Genomic DNA, 18,644 nt, shown 5'->3' on the forward strand with positions numbered 1-18,644 from the left:
AGAATAAGCATTATGCAGTTGAGCGGCGACGCTCCTTCATGTGAAGAGAAGGATAGATGGCGCAGAAACCAATGGACCTCGCTCTATAATTGAATCAATGTAGATTAGCATAGAAGAATGATCACGACTACCCCAGTCCAATAAATCAGATGTCAAGAATGGTGTACAGCCTCGTCGGAGTGCGGGGAGCAGCCTTGTGAGACTAACGCTTAGACCTGCGTTGACTTCCGGGGAAGGGGGAGCTGTTTACTCAGGATGATCTAGAGCCGCATTGTTCTCCGACTCGACTGACGGCTGCATCCCTCCTTCTTTCTCCTGCTTTCTTCTGTACTCTGTTGATCACCTTGCGTCGGTATTGTGCGTTTCGGGAACAACGTGCGTTTCATAGCTCTTTGCTGTAGTGATCATCTGCTCAAGATCCGATCCCCCCACTCTCCCTCATCTGCCTGTTGAGAGAATCTGTCATGTGCCTGCGCGAGAGCGTTTGCACTGACAGTTGCAGACATAGGCGCGCCGAGATGACCATGTCTTGACCTTTGCTCACTCCCTTCAGCCTTTCTTCTCCATTCTCACCTTCGACTGCACGCTCCTTCAACGCCAAACGAATTCTCCATGGTAGCCCATGATGGCTTCCAACTTCATGTCTCGGTTTACGGGCTCCAACAACCCTTCTGCCTCTATCTATGACGCCATCCGGCAGGAAGACGAGGATTCGGACAACTTCGATGTCGAGGAGACCGCAGGGCTGGCTCCAAATGGAGCAAATGAAAGAGATGGCTTCACCAATCAAGAATTGCACTCCTCCAACCTTCCATCACATCGGAGAAGTCTTCGTCATGATGGCCGTGCTGCTCCTACCTCCGCGGAAACCCAGCTGCCGCGGAAAGACACACGCAAGACTCAGAACAAGCCAAGGCGCACCCCGAGAGCTCATAAGCTCTTGGATGTGGAAGAGGCGGACGATGATGTTCCGGCGTCGTTACTGATCGATCACAATGCAATGGGCCTTGATCATGGTTCCATGTCACTGCCTCCTCCCCCGAGCCTCATGCCAGAAGGCCTTTTACAAGGTCGCGACACGAGTCCTTCGACGGCTGCTCAAGAATTCCATGCAAGATACCGTCCCAAGACCAGTCCAAGCAGCCGAAATGCGACGAAGCTTAGGCCAGCTGGAGGCATTGTTGGAGGCAATCTTGCCAGTGCAGATCCCAAAGAGAAAGCCATGTTTCGATGGGTCAACGTGACAGATCTGGATAACTTCCTGCTGGAGGTGTACACTTATTACCTCAATCACGGCTTCTGGTCCACGGTTCTCATGCGATTCTTCAATCTCCTGACTGTGGCCTTCGTGGTTGGTTTTTCCATCTTTCTCACTCAGTGTATCGACTACCGAGAGATCAGAGGGAGCACAAAGATGTCAGAGATCCTGGTACCACAGTGTACCAAAAGAATGGGGTTTGTTCCGAATGCTTTGCTCTGGCTCACCACTTTCATTTGGCTTTGGAAGGGTGTCCTGTATCTCTTCGATATCCCTCGTTTGAAACACATGAACGATTTCTATTTTTACCTCCTCGACATCCCTGAGCCAGAAATTCAGTCAATATCGTGGCAAGAGGTTGTCAGTCGCCTGATGGCTCTTCGAGACTCGAACCCCACCATCTCTTCTACTTCCAAAAAGACCAGTGGCTACATCAAATCGCAGAACAAGCAACGGATGGATGCGTATGACATTGCCAACAGACTCATGCGAAGACAGAATTACATGATTGCCATGATCAACAAGGACATACTTGACCTGACTTTGCCCATCCCTTTCTTCGGCAACCGCAAGCTCTTTACTCGGACATTAGAATGGAACATTGAACTGTGCATTATGGACTTTGTTTTCAACCGCAAAGGACAAGTGCGACCTCTTTTCCTAAAGGATACGCACCGGAAAGACCTAGCGAATGCACTCCGGTCACGCTTCATCTTGGCGGGTTTTACAAGCCTTGCCTTTGCACCATTCCTTGCCACATTCTTCGTCTTGAAGCACTTCTTTCAGAATTTCAACGACTACCAGAAGAATCCTGCTCAGATCGGTATGAGAGAGTATACCCCGTTTGCGCAGTGGAAATTCCGAGAATTCAATGAGCTGCACCACCTATTTCGACGGCGGATAAACATGTCATACCCTTTCGCCGACAGATATATTAATCAATTTCCAAAGGATAAGACCGTCCAAATCGCGAGATTCGTCAGTCTGATATCTGGAGCGGTGGTGTCGGTCCTGGGCCTCGCCACGATTTTAGACCAAGACAACTTCTTGAATTTTGAAGTGACGCCGGGCCGGACCACCATATTCTACATCGGCATTTTTGGATCGATATGGGCTGTTGCGCGCGGCCTGCTGCCGGATGACAACATGGTCTACGACACGGCCTTTTCAATAGGAGAAGTCATACAGTTTACACATTATGAACCGCAGCACTGGGCGGGTCGTCTTCACACCATCGAGGTCAAAGAGGAATTCTCCCAGTTATACCAGATGAAAGTGGTCATTTTCCTGGAGGAAGTGCTCAGCATTTTCTTCACGCCCTTTGTGCTGTGGTTCAGTCTGCCCAAATGCAGCGAGCGAATCATTGATTTCTTTCGAGAATTCACGGTGCACGTCGATGGTATAGGATACGTTTGTACATTCGCCGAATTTCGCTTCATGAACCAGGCCATTCGGCCTGCGCCAAAGGAAAGATCCTCAGAGGCGGAGACGGGGACAGGAGGCGCTGCCGCAGGTGTACCTAATGCCAATGCCAATGCGAATCTACGGGATGATTATTTTGCGTCCAAGGACAACAAGCTCGAACACAGTTACTGGGGGTTCATGAACGACTACGCTCGCAATCCCAAGACAGACATCCATTTTCCCTACCACACCTCCAGGCGGCGCTTCAACTTCAACATGCCACCTCCTATCCCTGGATTGCCTTCACCATCTTTCCCCGCGACAGACCACGGTAATACGTTCAGTGGCGGCATGCACGCGCATCGGCACAGCGGCGGAGGCCTGGGTTCAGTAACCTCACATCGCGGAGCCTTGGGAACTCCCAGATTTGGCGCTCAGCATCACGCTACGGGTCAAGGCCATGCTCCCTCTCAGCCGTTTGGCTCGCCACTCCAGTCGTTGTTGCTCGACCCACATCATCAACCCTCTGTGAGCGGGTTTACTTCGTCGCCGCAAGCTCTTCGACCACGTGGCTCTCTTCCTGCCAAGCTTCGTCGGACTGCTACCGTTGAGCGAGGGCATGAAATCCCCGACGATGTCGCGGAGGAAGAAGATTCCACTGAGCTTCGGCCCCAGAGAACAGGCACATCTCAGCCGAATGGAGTAGGGGGCCAACCGCGCCTCTCTTCTGCACCCACGGGCATGACGACTCACGCAACTCACGACAGTGAATTGGGGTCATGGAAATACGAAATCGACTCCTCCTCCGGGGCGGGTAGTGAAGATGAAGAAGATGAGCGTGATGCAAGGGCGATTATGCAACCGTTGGGGCCGCTGGGGTTGATCCGGCAGTTTCAGAAGGCTCAAACCCAGGAAGGAGGGAGAGCGAGAGGCACTGAAACGGGCCTTTGATGAAGTGAAAATGGCTGGCAGGCAGGAGGAGGGAGGGCGAAAGGACAGGAAGAGGCTCGTCCTTGGATAAGCATGATCGGGCAGAGACAAAAGCAGTTGAGTGAAGGGGAAGGTCCAACGTGATTCAGATGACTGAGGGATGGGACCTGAAATTCTTACGCGATGACGGAGACACTCGGGGCATCTTGTTTTGCCACAGCTGCTTTGTAAGATGACGGTTCAAACGTTTTCGCACCTGCATCTGCAGGGCACCGCGATAATGGCGTGTCCCGGCTGTACTAGTATCAGGCAATAGGCAAGGGGGCATTTCCGATAGTGGTGATCGTCTTGGACTTATGTCCTGCATAACGGGAGACTTGCAGATGCTGACGATCGGCCATATTGCATAAGGCAGGAGTGGGCTGGCAGGATCACCAGGTGGGGAGCCAGTTTCTGCCGTAAAGAGTAAAAGATCCCAAAACGGCCTCAGGCTCAAGCATTTTCCAAGCATTTACGCGGAGTGGATTTCCACTCTTGGCTTTTTCCTGTTTGCGATGCTCATGGCCTCACAGGGCCCAGGAGTTTCTGCTCTCGCTTCGAGAAGAGGATGGATGAGGTGACGGAGCAACTGACTGCCCGGGGGAACAGACTAAGTAGGTAAGTAATGGACTGCTAACCCCAGTTACCGGGAGACGAAGGATTCAACGGCCGTAGGGCAAAGACCGAGATGGACCGAGACAGAGCAAAGAGAGAGAGAAATGGAGAGAGAAAGAGAGCTGCTGTGTCGTCCCCTCGCTTTCCATCCCAGTCATATTAACTCCGTCGTTGGAATGCGGATTTTGCCTCATCAGGCCCAAGGACGTGCTACTGTAAAGGGAAGCGTTCGCCGGCACGCTGAAGGAGCAGGAGCAGGAGTACATGTGTGCTACATAGGAGCAGAAGTGCGGCGGACGCTAGGAGATCCCAGGGCACTATGTACGTACAAAAGGTACAAAGGTACAAAGGTGATTCCTCATATCCATATTCGGTACATATTGGGTTTTTCAAGTTCTCGTGCTGGTTGTAAGGCTGAAAGCTTCCTGTTCGGGGAAGGGGGGGGGTTGGGTATTAATAATACCCAAGATCTGTACTCGGAACGACACGACGAATCACGTAGGTATGCCACTAACATCATACTAGCCTAGGTAATCGTATAATGGTATAGAACGAAAGGGGCGATTGGAAGCGGGATAATATACTTCGCAAACTATAGGCATGCGAGTGCGGCGCAACTTCGCCCTGAGCTTCCTTTCTATGAGGCGTTCGTCTCAGCCTCAAGCCTCCGAAGCACTTGGCTCACGTAAGCCTTGGCACGTACCCCTGGTTGGCTTTGTGCCTGCCTATGTATGAGGTATTTGGCAGATAGTTCCAGTGGGGAGCGATGGTGGTCGTTCAGAGTACCTACGTATAACGATTGCTCGCTTTGCTCGTCAGGCATGTTTGCTGTGGCACATGGCAGCTTCTTCTTCTCAAGAGGAGGGGGCCGGGAGGGATAGTCCGAGGTAGTAGTCAAGACAGATGGGATATCACGCCTTGTAAGTGGTACCAGGTGTCCTCCCTCTCACCGACACCGTGGCATGCTAGCTAAATAGCTAGTGCCGCTTATCCCCACGATCAGGAGCCAAGCTTCATTCTTTCCAGGTCCGTACCAAAGTCCAAATCCAAATGATCTACCTGACTAGCTCCCTCGCTATCCAAATGAGTAACTACCTACATACCGAGATACCTACATCTCCACCGTACTTTACATCGTACTCGCTAGTCAGTCAGTCCGTCAGGCAGACCCCGTACAGCATGTCCACGCATACATCGGTAGGTACACCGTACTCGGTAGTCTAACTCACTATGTACTCCGTATCTTCCTAACAGCATGTGCCTATCCGCTGGGGGCCAAGGCTTCTCGCACCTTAGCTAGAATTAGCAAGCCTTGGCGAGGCTTGGCCAACGCAGCAAGGTGGTCGTCGCCATTCTCTATTCGGGGCTCAAGTCCAGGGGAAGTAAAGTGGGGGTCGGCGAGCGACCCAACAGAAACACCCAAAGGGAAAGCCAGATTTGGGCTAGTGTAGGGTTTAGGGAACGAACCCGATCTCAGATTACAAGGGGGTGGGGGGGACTACATAAGAAGACAACACCTACTTACTGGGTACTTCGCAATAGCAGCAGCGGCAGCAGCAATAATACAGACATACTTACTCACCATTATGAATTTGGTCCTATTCAGGTACGTTACGTCCTTAGAAGCTTACTTAGTTATTCGCTTATTTGGCTCCGTCATATAACGAGAGGGGCGACCAAGCATATCAGGTCCTCCGTATTTACTCGGCTTGGTACCCGGTACGAGAGAGAGAGAGCAAGCATCTTTTGAGGCTGAAACACCACGGACGGGATGAGTGTTCAAAGCCGAGACCGCAGGAATACGAGTCATTAATGTGCGTGTGCAAGCGAACTAATATGCTCGCACAGCACGTTATACTTGGGTCCAAATCATTTTGACTTCATGACCGCCATCATCATCATAAAACCCCCTGTTCTTCTCCTTCGCCGCCTTAAATGGTTACATCTCGCTGGCTGCCGGGATTCCTGGTGGCGGGCTGGTGCTCCTTTGGCAAAGTAAGCAGTAAAACTGCACATCCAGATGCGCGATCGCAGGTCCACCTTGACGGCGAGAGGCCGTGCCACGTCGTCAAAGCCGTGCAGCATCTGAGTTTGAATTTTCAATCTTGTCAACCAGGTCCTCAAAGTCTCTGGTTTTGGTCACCCACTCCATTTGCTCTCTTTGTCGCTCGGGTCTTAGAAACAGCCATCTATTGAAGGGGTCAGTTTGGAGAGGGGGTCTTCGACACTGAAGATTTTGAGCCAAGGCATATCTCTTTGCGATCGTCACAAAGCTAAAGGCAAAGTGTCCTTCTCGCCCTCGGCAGTAGTCTCAACGCAGAAACTGGAGCGGAGGTCCCGTGCTTTTCAACTGGTCAAAGAACAACTGTCCAGAAACGTGTTTCCGCCTTGCCCTCCTCTTCCTTTTTTCTCCGTTCCCCTCTTTTCGCAACAGTCTACCATTTCGGCCATTCCTTTGCATCTTGTACAAATTCCAGCGAGCTTTTGCGACAGGAAGCGAGCGTGTAGAGATACCAATTAGAGTGGTTGAAGAAATGCTAATGGTAACACAAAGAGAGCAGAAAGGATAGAAGCTATCGGTGAGTCGGATCCCCACGGCGTTGTGAGAGAAAGTAAGGACGTGTCAAGGATGAGCTATCACAAGAGGTGAGCTTCCCTTAGCCAAACGAGCATGGGATTTTATCACAGGTGGGGGGGTTCTCCGGCCTTATTTTTTTGTGCTCGATTTTACTGTCAATCTGATCATTGATGAATCCTTGCTGCTCTTCGTTAGAATGTGACAGAAGTGTGTTTTCATCACTGGAGAAGCCGATATTGTGAGAACGTACCATCCAGCTCTTCGACATCTGTCAAAGGACTTCTTTTGGGTCTTGCAGGCACAAGGACTCATGACCGCGAAGTTGAATGAGTGACTCGATCGTCTTCTCCATACACCTCTGCATTGCTGTTCATCTAAAGCCAAATAAACAGAGCCTCGTCATCCCCAACCAGACACATTCAGGTCGAGATTGGTGGTTGTACGCACTGGATCACCTGGCTGAATACTAGGAGGTGAAGAGCAGAGAAATGCGGGTATGAACGGTCAAGGGGGCAAAGTTTGCATCCAAGTTCGAAGGAAGAGCGTCATTTCTCCCTGCCCTCTTTGGCGATCGTCGTTGCCCTGAGACAGGTTGTTGTGTCAACCAACCCCTGGGCAACGCTGTAATTTTGCTGTTGGCTGGGTGGGCCTCTCAAAAAGAAACCCACAAAATCAACCGCGCCATAATTGATTTCGTAAGCAAATGGGCAGTCCCAGAGACGTTGATCCATAAATAAGGGTCTAGAAATGGGAACACAGGGGGTATCTTTGATGCATCTCGGCTGTGTCGTTGCCGGACAGGCCAGTAGATGCTCCGTCTCATATCATCTTCCTGTGATTGCTCAAGGTTGGAGAAGGTGACCGTCTATTCGGTTCAAAAGGAGTCGCTGGCTTCTATCCACGAACTTCGTTCTTCGTCAGCATCAAGCACGCGAGTTAGGCCCAGGATGTGTTTAGTCCATTCTCAATGCACGATAAAGCGTCTCGGGAGACTGTCCCTCGCGCGGTACATGCCCCCCTGAAAGGCTACCCCGTCGGTAGCATTGCCTGCTTGGGTCCGTGGTGAAATAGAAACAGAAAGAGCACTATTGCAAGAAACGGGCGGTTCAATAGGTGGACTAGTTCGAAATGGGTTGTTCAAGCTGGCTTGATCATTGCCACTTCTGACCGAAGCTGCCACCCATCTCCGCCACCAGGTTGCTGCCAGTTGCGATGGGTGGTGTAGTCTCCCTACCCCAAAGATTGCACGTGGTCGACTGAAAATTGTAAGCTTTGCCGGTGGTCTGTGCCATAGGGGTTTGGCCGCTGTTATGCCTATTCCAAGCAAGGTTATGGCTACCTGGGTCGCCACCATGTCGACAATTGTGATCCTTCAGTGAGATCTTGACAGAAAAACGAATGAATTTCCTAGCATGGCATCACTCGCCTAAGCCATGGTGCTGTTAAGCAATGCCGAGCAATGCTTTTGAGTGTTAAGGATAGACGATCAGAGGTTAGGCTCGACTTGGATAAACTCGTTGCCAGTGTATAAGGGTCACAGGGTATCAAAATCTCTTCTGCATGGATGTTTAAGAAGTCAGTCTCCATCCGGCTATGGGGCCGACCATTCCTGCATTTTTGAGCAGGATCAGTGGCGGCCATCCACAGCAACATGAGAGCCGAATTTTTGCCCGTCGAGGCTGATTCCTATCACGATGTCCAGTCAGCGACATGGCCACGGACATAGGCAGAATGTACTTGAACAGCAATGGTACGGCTTTCTGTTACTATTCGCTAGTTCGAGGCTTGTCCGCTCGTTCAATGTAGATCATGTACCGTGCCCTTTTCGAAGCCTTACGGGGTGGGACTTTGTCCAAAACATACTCTTTCCATCCATGCCGAATCTGCAAAAGGATCGATTTGACAAAGACCAGCATGGAGGACCAATTGACCCTCTGGCCACATCTCACTGCAGCCTTTCAAGAAGTCTAGGACCGGCAGATCATTAGATGCGCGTGAATATGGAAGCCAATCTCATTTTCCCATAATGGGGCAAGCAGCGCGACCGGAGAATGGCCTTAGAAAGAATTCACGCCGAGCTCTTCGTGTTCCAGGCTTATTACACCTGCAGCTGCCAAGATAATAGCTTACCTTTGTAAACGAGTTAAAGATAATGGCTGACATTATTTGATATTGTTCTTGCCAAATGACGGAGTAATCAGGTGATGGTATGAAGGTGAAACGTAGTCCACCAACAAGGCTGAGAGGTGATGGGTACTTGGGTACCTAGCTCGCTAAGGGTATGTATTAGTAAAAGATTTGACCTCGGTGAAATTGGGGATTCGATAGCTGGGCCCCCCCAAACGAAATTCATGGGGAAGCATCAACTTCAACCAGTCTCGCACTGACATTCGATGAGTGCTAGTACGAGTGAGACGACTATGTGGTCCAACTTTTGCTGCGGCCGGTAGATGGTTGCCGGATGCGGTGTACATAGGGAAGTGTGGCATGAGAGGAAAGTCTTCACAGGCTTGCCATTGGAGCAGCCCACCGATAAGTTGAGTTGGTAAGCATGGTCCTTTTTGGGAATCACCCTCGTCCTTCCAGGAATATGAAGCCGCATTTCGTGTCTCGTGGGGTGGCCCTCGAACAGAAGCATTACCGATGCAGTCCACGAAACCCCGCGGCGCAACAGCAGTTGTTGGGTCCTGGGTCGTGCGGTGAGCTGCAAAATGTGCGGTCAAAAAGAGATCGAAGGAACGACGAGTAAGCGTGCTGGCAAGATTAGCCTGGGTGTTCCTGGGATGAATCTGAAGGCTACAGCTGTGATCTTCCTGCTGACTTGAAGCGGAGTTTGTCGCTTGATCCAAGCGGTCGACAGAGCCACCAGAGCAATTCTAGCACGCGCTCGGCTAATGTTTCGCGGCTGGGTTGTACGGATAGCCGTGTACGGACGGCCCTCTCGTATACTGACTGTCCTACCAGTCATAGATGCTGGTGATTGCACTGGAACCTACCAATTGACAGTCCTGGTCATCACAAGATGCGGTGCGAGCTTAGTATGCAAATGACGGGGTGGGCGGGCGGGAGAATGAGTTCGATGACACAGCGTGGTCGTATTCACTCTCGAAGCGACTTGGCAGGTCTATTCTGCTGGTCAGTACGCATTACTTGAAGTGTCGAAACAGGGAAAGCCTCCATGGAGTAGAGTGTATGCCGACCACTGGCGGAGTCAGTCCCCTGCAGACTGCAATTAGCTTATTGTCAGGGTGTACTTTGGGACCATCTGTCTGTACGACCGCAATAAAGAACCAGAGCCACCAGAGCTGCTTTTATAAATAGTTGCCCTGGGGTCAATTATCAGGTAAGCAATTTAGCTTGCCAGAGCATCCGCGCTACCAGGATATGCGCCCCCCACCTGGCTAGAGCTGATCCCGCCCACATCCAAGCTGCGGCTGAGAAAGAAAAAACGATTGCATTGACAAGCGAGCAAACGGGGATGCGAGGAGCTCCCAGTCAGATGGGTTTGGACAAGTGATCGGTGCTGATTTGAGGAGAGAAGGATCAACTAGAATTCGAATTAACCTCTTTGTGTGCGAGTTCCAAATTGTTTCTGTCAGTCAGAAAAAGCATTTGCGTGTCAGACCGACGGGCTACCAGGCCAGACTTGATGATGGAAGCTTCTACGCGACCTAGTTGGGCCGACCGTACCAATTGCTCGTACGAAGCCTGCTCACCGTGTGTTTTGCATACCGGTAGGGGAGCGGGATCTCGATGGGTTTCTCACCAACTAAATCCATGGTTTGCTCATGACAAATACGCCGTGCTCTGTACATATTTACAGTCCTCAGCCCTGTATGTCCTGCACCATGATGCCGCTATCGAGGTGGCCACGCAGGCCCGGAACCTGGTTTGCGGGATGGTCGCAGCCACGCGCAAGGGACCTGTCCCTTTTTCATGCATCTAAAATCGGAATCTGGCAGGTGCTCGTTTTGGGAGGGGAAGAGGGGAGCATTTGAGTGTGGCGGGCGCCATAGGAAACACCCCCACGGTCCCCTGTCTGTGATGTTGAAATGGGAGATCGTCCGAGTGCCGAGATTGCGATTTCCGGCAGAAAGAAACGCATGGCACAAACAAGAACCCCTCACCTACGCTATGCACGACTCGTTGTATGTACCCAGTAGGAGTTATAGGTCTTGGAAGGCCTCATTTGGGCTACAGAGACACACTTGTCCGCTTCGGTGTCGGTTTGAAGTGTCAGATTGTCGCCGATCACCATGTGTGAATAGGCCATCAGCAAAATGCGCCCGGTAATAAGCTGCGACGAGTATGTAAATACAGATGGAAACAGAAAGGGCCAAATGGCGAACTGTTGGCTGTTGCTGGCCCCTTGCCATCATCCGATCGTCAAGAACCTCTAGACTTGTACGGCAGCAGGAGGCTAGGGCAATCAGTGTCGTCAATAACCCTCAACTACATGTGAGCACACTGCGCCGCCTTCAGCCGAAGTTTCGCATCGGGCGTAGCGATTCCATATATGTAGTAGAGGCGGTGGAAGTGGGGAGACCTTCAGCCCTTCTCTTCGCCGAGAAAGTCCAACCAGATTGTTATCATCAATGGCCACGATGCGATGCGAATAGGGGATGCCCAAATGGCAAATGCTGCAGCCGCAGTCCCACTACCTGTACCTAAGCCCGATCGATACAGAAGGCGCAGCGTAGGTCCACTCTGGATGCGTGAAAGGAGATACGAGGCTGAGACTAAACTGCACCCCAGCACCCTCCTTTCACCCCCGTTGTACATGTGGCTTTCTAGTTGAAGAATGCGCGGGAGTAATAAATCACCACCTTAATTGTGGATGCCCGCTCACTCTTGCTATACCATACAATTGGCCATGATAGAAATAGCCATTAGAATTTGGTCAGGTACCCTTCTGCGTCACTGTAAGCGCCTTGTCCTCGCACGAGTATTGACGGCAAGGGATGGTGGCGTTGATGTACTGGGTACGTACTTGGAGAAGACAAGGCTTTGACTGTACTGGGTAGTAGCGAAGAGAGACTAGTGGGATTTTAGTGGGTCCATCTTGGCTGTCGACCACTCATATCATCAGCCTTCGGCCACTTAGCAATCCGCTAGCAAGTGAGTCACATGAATGCCCGTATACTTCTAACCGTCTTCGGTCTTTACGGACATTTTAACAACGTCAGAGGCAATCCAAATTAATTTCAATATTTTGCTATTCAATCATTCAGATCGCGTTGACGCGAAGAGCTGGGCAAACAGCCATTTCATAAACCAGCCAGTCTGGGGCCATGTACTCATAAATAAATACGACGGCTGAAAGTCAAATGACCCCCAAAGCAAACTTGGCGCTAAAATGCGGACGCTCAGTGCTTAATGCTCCCCTCCTCTAGGTAATTCAGTGGGATGTTCGAGGAGACCTGTTCTCAAGAAGGGGCCTGTTTCTGGGGGATTTTGACGACAAGCGGGATTCCAAAGCCTCATGGTGTGATGGCGGCAGTCTTGTGATGCTACATAATCACAGTTGTTGAAAACACGGTCCAGGTTTGTGAAGTACTAGGAGGAAAGGGAGGCTATTGTCTGATCATCAAGCCATTCCTTGATGCCTCCAGCTCAACCCTCGGGCTGAAAGCCACTTTCTCGAGCTGCGGACGGCGACATTCATTAATACTACTCTTACTGTTACTCCCTTGATTCAACCCATTGCTGCGCACCACACCAAGGACAGTGTTTTGGCCTTTTGGCTAGCATAAGCAAAAGCCCCGTCGAACGACCACCGCTCTGGACAAAGTTCGCGGACATCTGTCGTCAGTGACGCCGAAGAGATTCCGTCTGACTGACAAAGGGCGAGATGGAGGTTCATCCTGCACGGGTGGACCACAGCTGGCCTTGTGGACTGGGTGGCCCGCCAAAATGGACCCAGCCAGGTTACCGCTTCTGCTCGAGGCGCCGCCCAGATCCCCGGTTACTGACTGCACGCTAGGGGAGACAAGCCACCCCGGTCCTTGCACCTGTGTTGCCCCTGTCCATGGTCCCCCCCTGCCCTTCATCTGCCGTCCCCCCTGTTCACTAAAATACTTGCGGACACTGGTGCTGACTACGTAGTACCACCACCAGATGAGAGGGAACGACCATCGTGGCACAAAACAGTTTCACTGCCACTTGACCTGAATGGCCCATAATGCCATCCGTCACCGGCATCAACCTTCGTATCCCACGCGGCAAATGGATCAAGCCCACTGTTTACTGACAGCACTAGATAATCCTCTAGCCTCGAGCAGCGAGCTCCTATCTCGACCCTGACTCGCCCAAGGCCACATTGGACAAGCAACGAAGTAATAAATCAGCCCGCTCCATCCATGGTTCTAGCTTGTGCCTTCTTCATACTGCAGTCAGTACATGCTTACTCCCACATTGATATAGAGAGAGCTATAGCCATTTAGTCCTGAGTACCGGCGTCCTTTTCGAATTTCCTGCCACAAAGACCTCGCACTCGCAGCATTCCCTACCTTGTCACTCCTTCAAACCCGCTCTCTTGTCTTGGCCTCAGTCTTTACTATCCAAGACTGCTGCAATCTCTTGATTACTACTTGGGGCTGACCCTTTACGTTGCATACCTCTGCCAAAACCCACCATGGTCGCCGAATCTGGGTTGGTATATTGCATTCCCTGTCCAAGACATCTCCATTGACATGAACGCAAGGGCGGCGATAATAGTGCCATCTTCCGCATCCGCTTCATCTACATCTTCGACCTCGAATCCTTCTCCAGCTAATGGCACTTCGGCTTCTTGTTCATCCTCTGTGAAAGCTACACCCAATCCTTCCAAAACGGAACCCAAACCCATCAAACTCAGGGCAGCTTGCAACCACTGCTTCTCGGCAAAGGTAAGATGCAAAACCCCTTATTCCACCCAGCCTTCTCCGCTGACTGTTACGGAAACAGGTTCGATGTGATGGGAACAAGGAGGGCTGTCGTAGATGCTGCGAGAAGAGATTGTCCTGCGTCTATAGCGAATCCAGAGTCGGGAAAGTGGTAGGCAAACGACGAAAGCGACCGATCGACGACTCCATCGGCACCATCAACTCCCAGTTGTGGATTGTCCATAATTCCCTCCCTATACAGTCTATCCCTTCACCTGCCACCACCCACGGCTCAGATGAGTCGGGCAGAAGGGTTCGCCACCCGCCTGCCTGGTCCTCCTTCGTCGTCAACGGTGATCCAGGTTTCCTAAATTTCGATGAGACCACTGAGTCACTAGGCGCCCTGGAAATGGCAGACAACCGGAGCTACTCGATGGCCAGTGACCTCAGTTTCTTCAACAATAGCGGGCTGCCTACACCCGGCCTCAGCCCACCTCAATTTACCCGATATCTGTCCCCGGCCCAGCTTGAAGCTCGGCCTCTTTCGAGACACTCGTCATGTCCGGTTGATCCATCTAAGCTACACCCCTCAAGCTATGCGGCGCCGCTGTCTCGCAACATCGAGACCGGCCTGGACGATGAAGAGTCAGTGTGCATCAAGTTGCTCGCTCATCTCAAGAAGCATTCGTCTGATGAATCGCAACCACGGGAGATGCAAGTCGAGCTCTTAAAGAAGAGCAACGCTGCCGTGCGAAGGATATTGCGCAGTAAAACGGTTCGAACTGACTACTCGTGCCACTTACTGCTCTCCAACATTATCAATCACTTGGTTCGATTATGTGAGCGATTGTGTCAGGGCCGACTGGATGATTGCGGCCTGGGAAATATGGAGTGCCAGTTTCTACAAGAGCAAGTCCACTTTGAGGGCATGCCTGGCTTCTTTGATACCCCCGTTCCGACCGTTGTCCCGGGCCCGGACCAGGACCTGCTGGGGAGTCTTGTTAAAGAGGTAATCGCGTTCACATCGATAGTGGGCGATTTCTTGAAGAAGAAGCCCATTTATGGATTCCAACATCTAGGACGGCACGAGACCTTTCATGTCGAGTTAGAACAGAGGCTGAAAAAGGCAACTGTCTTGCTACAGTCGTGATGATGCCTGAGCAGCGAGAGGCGACGGATAGTTTGACCTGGATGGATAGGATGCGGTTACATGCCGCAGGGACGGAACAGACAAAAAAACGACGTGACTCGGAAAATGGGAAATGATGCTAGGCGTGCCAGCCCTCCTTTCGCTATCTTCTCTTCCATTCCTTCTATTGCATTAATTGGTTTTCTGCTATATCTCCTCTTTTTTCCCGCTTTGTGGCAGTAGCTAGACCCATCTCCGGAGCTCAAAATGCTACAAATCAGCCAAGAAACAACGGGATGTCCCCACAAATGTCAGCGTTTGGCGGAGTAGCAGCCGTCACCCGAAGACCTGGCTGTTTAACAGCGGGTGGTGTATCCTTGTATCCTCACACTATGGTGCCGGGGAGCAGTTGATTGGCGGCCTTTGCGGCCAAAAAGTCGCTTCCATCTAATAGACGAAGACATGGTACCACCTGCTCTCCTCATCCTGCCCATCATCATCATCCTTCAGACCCATGTTGGAAGTTGTTGATCTACGGTCCATGTGGAGGGAGGACCTTGTCAGCCTAGGTAAATTCACCAGTGACCCTCCGATTACATACGGGTTCGAGGCTGCCAAACTTCTTCCTGACCCGAACTTCCTACGCTGAAAAGGATTCCGCACCTCTGATGCGACTCCCCCGCCCCCAATCCTACGTTCTTTGGCATGACCGCTCCTGACACCGGCCTTGTCCTCGCTCAGAATTGTCGAACGAACTGCACTGCCCAAGCAACACCTGTCAAATGTGGCCCGTGGCCCCGTATCAACGGACTCTGATCTCCATTATCCGATCTGCCACCGCTGAAGCTGAAGCACATAGCGCAGGATGATGCGCCTCCGACGCTACCGATTGTTCCTACTAGTGGCTGTTGTCGCAATTGTGTCAGTTTACCATCTGACGCGCAACAGTCACTGGGAGAACCCAGCTCTTGAGGCTCTCGTAGGATTGAAGAACAATCACGCTACCAAACAAATTGCTCCAAGCACAGACTCAGCGGCGCAACCCTTTCCTGTCCCAGCTCCAGCCCCTGCCCCAGAACAGCTCGCTGAGCCTCGAGTACAGCTGGCCCATCCTGCCCTACCACCGATCGAGTTCCAGGAAGCTGTTCCGCTACCTCCACCTCTACCGGAAACCACTTCGTTGGTGTCGAGTCCTTCGCCCAATGCACGGCCTACAGTGACCAAAGAAGAGTTGCTCGGCAAACAACCGAGTGAAGATGAAAAAGCTGGTAGACATGGTCAAAGCTGGCATGAGGTCAAACCTCGGCCCGTAGAGTCAGGGAGAGCATATTGGACACAACAAGAGGAACATTTCCCTGTGCCTTTGGAGAATTTGATTCTGCTCCCAAGCGGCGAGCCGAAAGCTCTGCCCAAAGTACAGTACAAGTTTGGCAGGGAAGAGCCTTCGAAAAAGAGAGATCGACTCCGAAAACAGAATGCGATCCGCGAGGCGTTCAAGCATGCTTGGTTCGGCTACAAGAATTATTCACTCCCTCACGATGAGCTCAAGCCCATATCGAAAGACGTGGGGGATCCGTTCAATGGATGGGGTGCTACCCTGGTGGACTCGCTCGACACCCTCTGGATCATGGGATTGCGCGATGAGTTCCACGAGGCCGTGGCCGCCGTGGGCAGAATCAACTTCAAGACTTCTCCAAGAAAGGATATACCACTCTTTGAGACGACAATCCGGTATCTCGGTGGACTGATTGCAGCTTACGATCTAAGCTCAGGCCAGTATCCCGTCTTGCTTGATAAAGCGGTCGAGCTCGCCGACATTCTGATGGGAGCCTTCGATACGCCCAACAGAATGCCTGCAGTTTTCTATAACTGGGCTCCCTCCTCTGCGTCGCGCCCACACAGGGCCAGTGAGCACACAGTACTGGCAGAATTAGGGTCCCTCGCGGTCGAATTCACCAGGCTAGCTCAGATTACCCGAGAGCCCAAGTATTATGATGCGATCGCACGGGTCACGAATGCCCTAGAGGAGTGGCAGATGAAAACGACTTTTCCAGGTCTTTGGCCGCTGAAGCTGGACGCATCTGGCTGTAGAAAGTCCGAAGCTGTTTCAAGATCGGCAGCTGACGCCGATGATGAAGGATCCGAGGCCGCCGCCTCTGAAGGGCCGAAAGATGGCGGCGAAGAGTTGCTCGCGGTGGAGGAATTAGTCACGGACAATCGGCGCAACCCCGACGAGAATCCTTCGACGGTGTTGACTAAGCGACAGCAGTTTTCATCCTTGCCCCCAAACAAAGAATCCGCGCAGAAAGATAGCAAAGTGACTGCAGGAAGAGAGAAGTTCACGCCACTGATCGATTCAGAATGGGATGAAGGGGATGACGGTGTTAATTGTGAATCCCAAGGTCTGAGCACTGAGCCGGATTCCACCACCCACACCTACGGCATTGGCTCGATGGCCGACTCCACCTACGAATACTTTCCGAAGGAATATGCACTGCTTGGCGGGCTGAACCAGCAGTACAAGAATCTTTATCTGGATGCCATGGAGATTGTCCGAGAGGAACTGCTGTTCCGACCGATGACGAAGGAGAACCATGATATCTTGTTCCTAGCAAAGCAAAAAATCTCCCCTCAAGCTAAGGATCCTGCTAAGAGAAAGGTCACAATATACGAAGGCACGCACCTGGGATGTTTCGCAGGCGGCATGTTTGGTCTAGGGTCTAAGCTATTCAACATTCCTTCAGACATGGCTATTGCAGAGAGGCTCACTGACGCATGTGTTTGGGCTTACGCATCCACACCTGTAGGTGTCATGGCTGAAGAATTCGAGCTTGTGCCCTGCGATAGTTTGGCTGCGTGCAAGTGGAATGAAACCAGATGGTATGAAGCGCTGGACCCGAAGCTTGAGGAGAGAACGCAGGCGGTAGAGACTTACAATATAAACCAGCAAAGGCTATATGAACAATCGATGGCTGCCGTGGCCGATGTGATGGATAGTGAGGATGATTCTGTGGATTCGCTGATGATCTCAGACCCAAGCTTGAACAAGAGAGGCACGCCGACAGATTTCGAAGAGGAGGAAAGAACAGAGACAATGATCTCGGACGGTGCCGGTACACATGCAGAAGGACTGAGCCCCAAGCTATTCAAGCCGCGGGTTGCTCTGTCACACGAAAAATATGTTGCGGCCAAAATCCAGGAAGAGCGACTGCCTCCAGGATATACACGGATCAAGGCACGCGATTACCGACTCCGACCCGAGGCCATCGAGTCGGTATTCATCATGTACCGCCTGACAGGAGACGAGACGTGGAGAGACAAGGGATGGGCCATGTTTGACGCGGTCGACAAAGCGACGAAGACGGAGATTGCCAACGCCGGCATCAGGGATGTGACTAGCCAGTTGATGGAGCAGCAAGACACGATGGAATCCTTCTGGCTCGCAGAGACGTTGAAGTATTATTATCTCTTGTTCAGCGAACCGGACCTGATCAGCCTGGATGACTATGTTTTGTAAGTAATCTGACCACCAGAGCGTTCGCGAGAAAAGTCTCGACTAACTGGATGCACACAGGAATACGGAAGCGCATCCTTTTAAACGACCCAGGTGACGTAGGATTCATCGTGGTCTTTTTGTCGAGAACGAGCACATCCAAGGCAGACGGATCCTCGACCTTCAAAATGTGAGATAGCCGCAGCATTTGTTGGGTGTCTGGCGCGGGTACGACTTTGAATGTGCAGCCTTGGAGTTCCCTGGGTACTGGCATACCGGCGGTGTAAACTGATGGTAGAAAATATTATACATCATTAAATGACCCTCCCCATTTT

At 51.6% G+C, this 18,644-nt stretch overlaps 3 protein-coding genes across 3 annotated transcripts; all 3 read left to right on the forward strand.

Moving 5' to 3' along the window:
- Nucleotides 1-625: 625 nt before the first annotated feature.
- Nucleotides 626-3,613, forward strand: A1O5_03427 (uncharacterized protein; the record flags this gene model as incomplete). Its single annotated transcript, XM_007744038.1, has 1 exon — nt 626-3,613. The coding sequence occupies one exon, from the start codon at nt 626-628 to the stop codon at nt 3,611-3,613; it is 2,988 nt and encodes a 995-aa protein (XP_007742228.1).
- A 10,483-nt stretch (nt 3,614-14,096) lies between these two features.
- A1O5_03428 (uncharacterized protein) lies at nt 14,097-14,837 on the forward strand (the record flags this gene model as incomplete). The annotated part of the gene is made up of 1 exon (XM_007744039.1): nt 14,097-14,837. One exon carries the CDS (start codon nt 14,097-14,099, stop codon nt 14,835-14,837), a length of 741 nt encoding a protein of 246 aa, XP_007742229.1.
- Nucleotides 14,838-15,681: 844 nt separating this feature from the next.
- On the forward strand, nt 15,682-18,333 carry A1O5_03429 (uncharacterized protein; the record flags this gene model as incomplete). Its single annotated transcript, XM_007744040.1, has 1 exon — nt 15,682-18,333. One exon carries the CDS (start codon nt 15,682-15,684, stop codon nt 18,331-18,333), a length of 2,652 nt encoding a protein of 883 aa, XP_007742230.1.
- Nucleotides 18,334-18,644: the final 311 nt, after the last annotated feature.

The sequence above is a fragment of the Cladophialophora psammophila genome (assembly GCF_000585535.1).
Source record: "Cladophialophora psammophila CBS 110553 chromosome Unknown aczJe-supercont1.4, whole genome shotgun sequence".
Taxonomy (NCBI): Eukaryota; Fungi; Ascomycota; class Eurotiomycetes; order Chaetothyriales; family Herpotrichiellaceae; genus Cladophialophora; species Cladophialophora psammophila.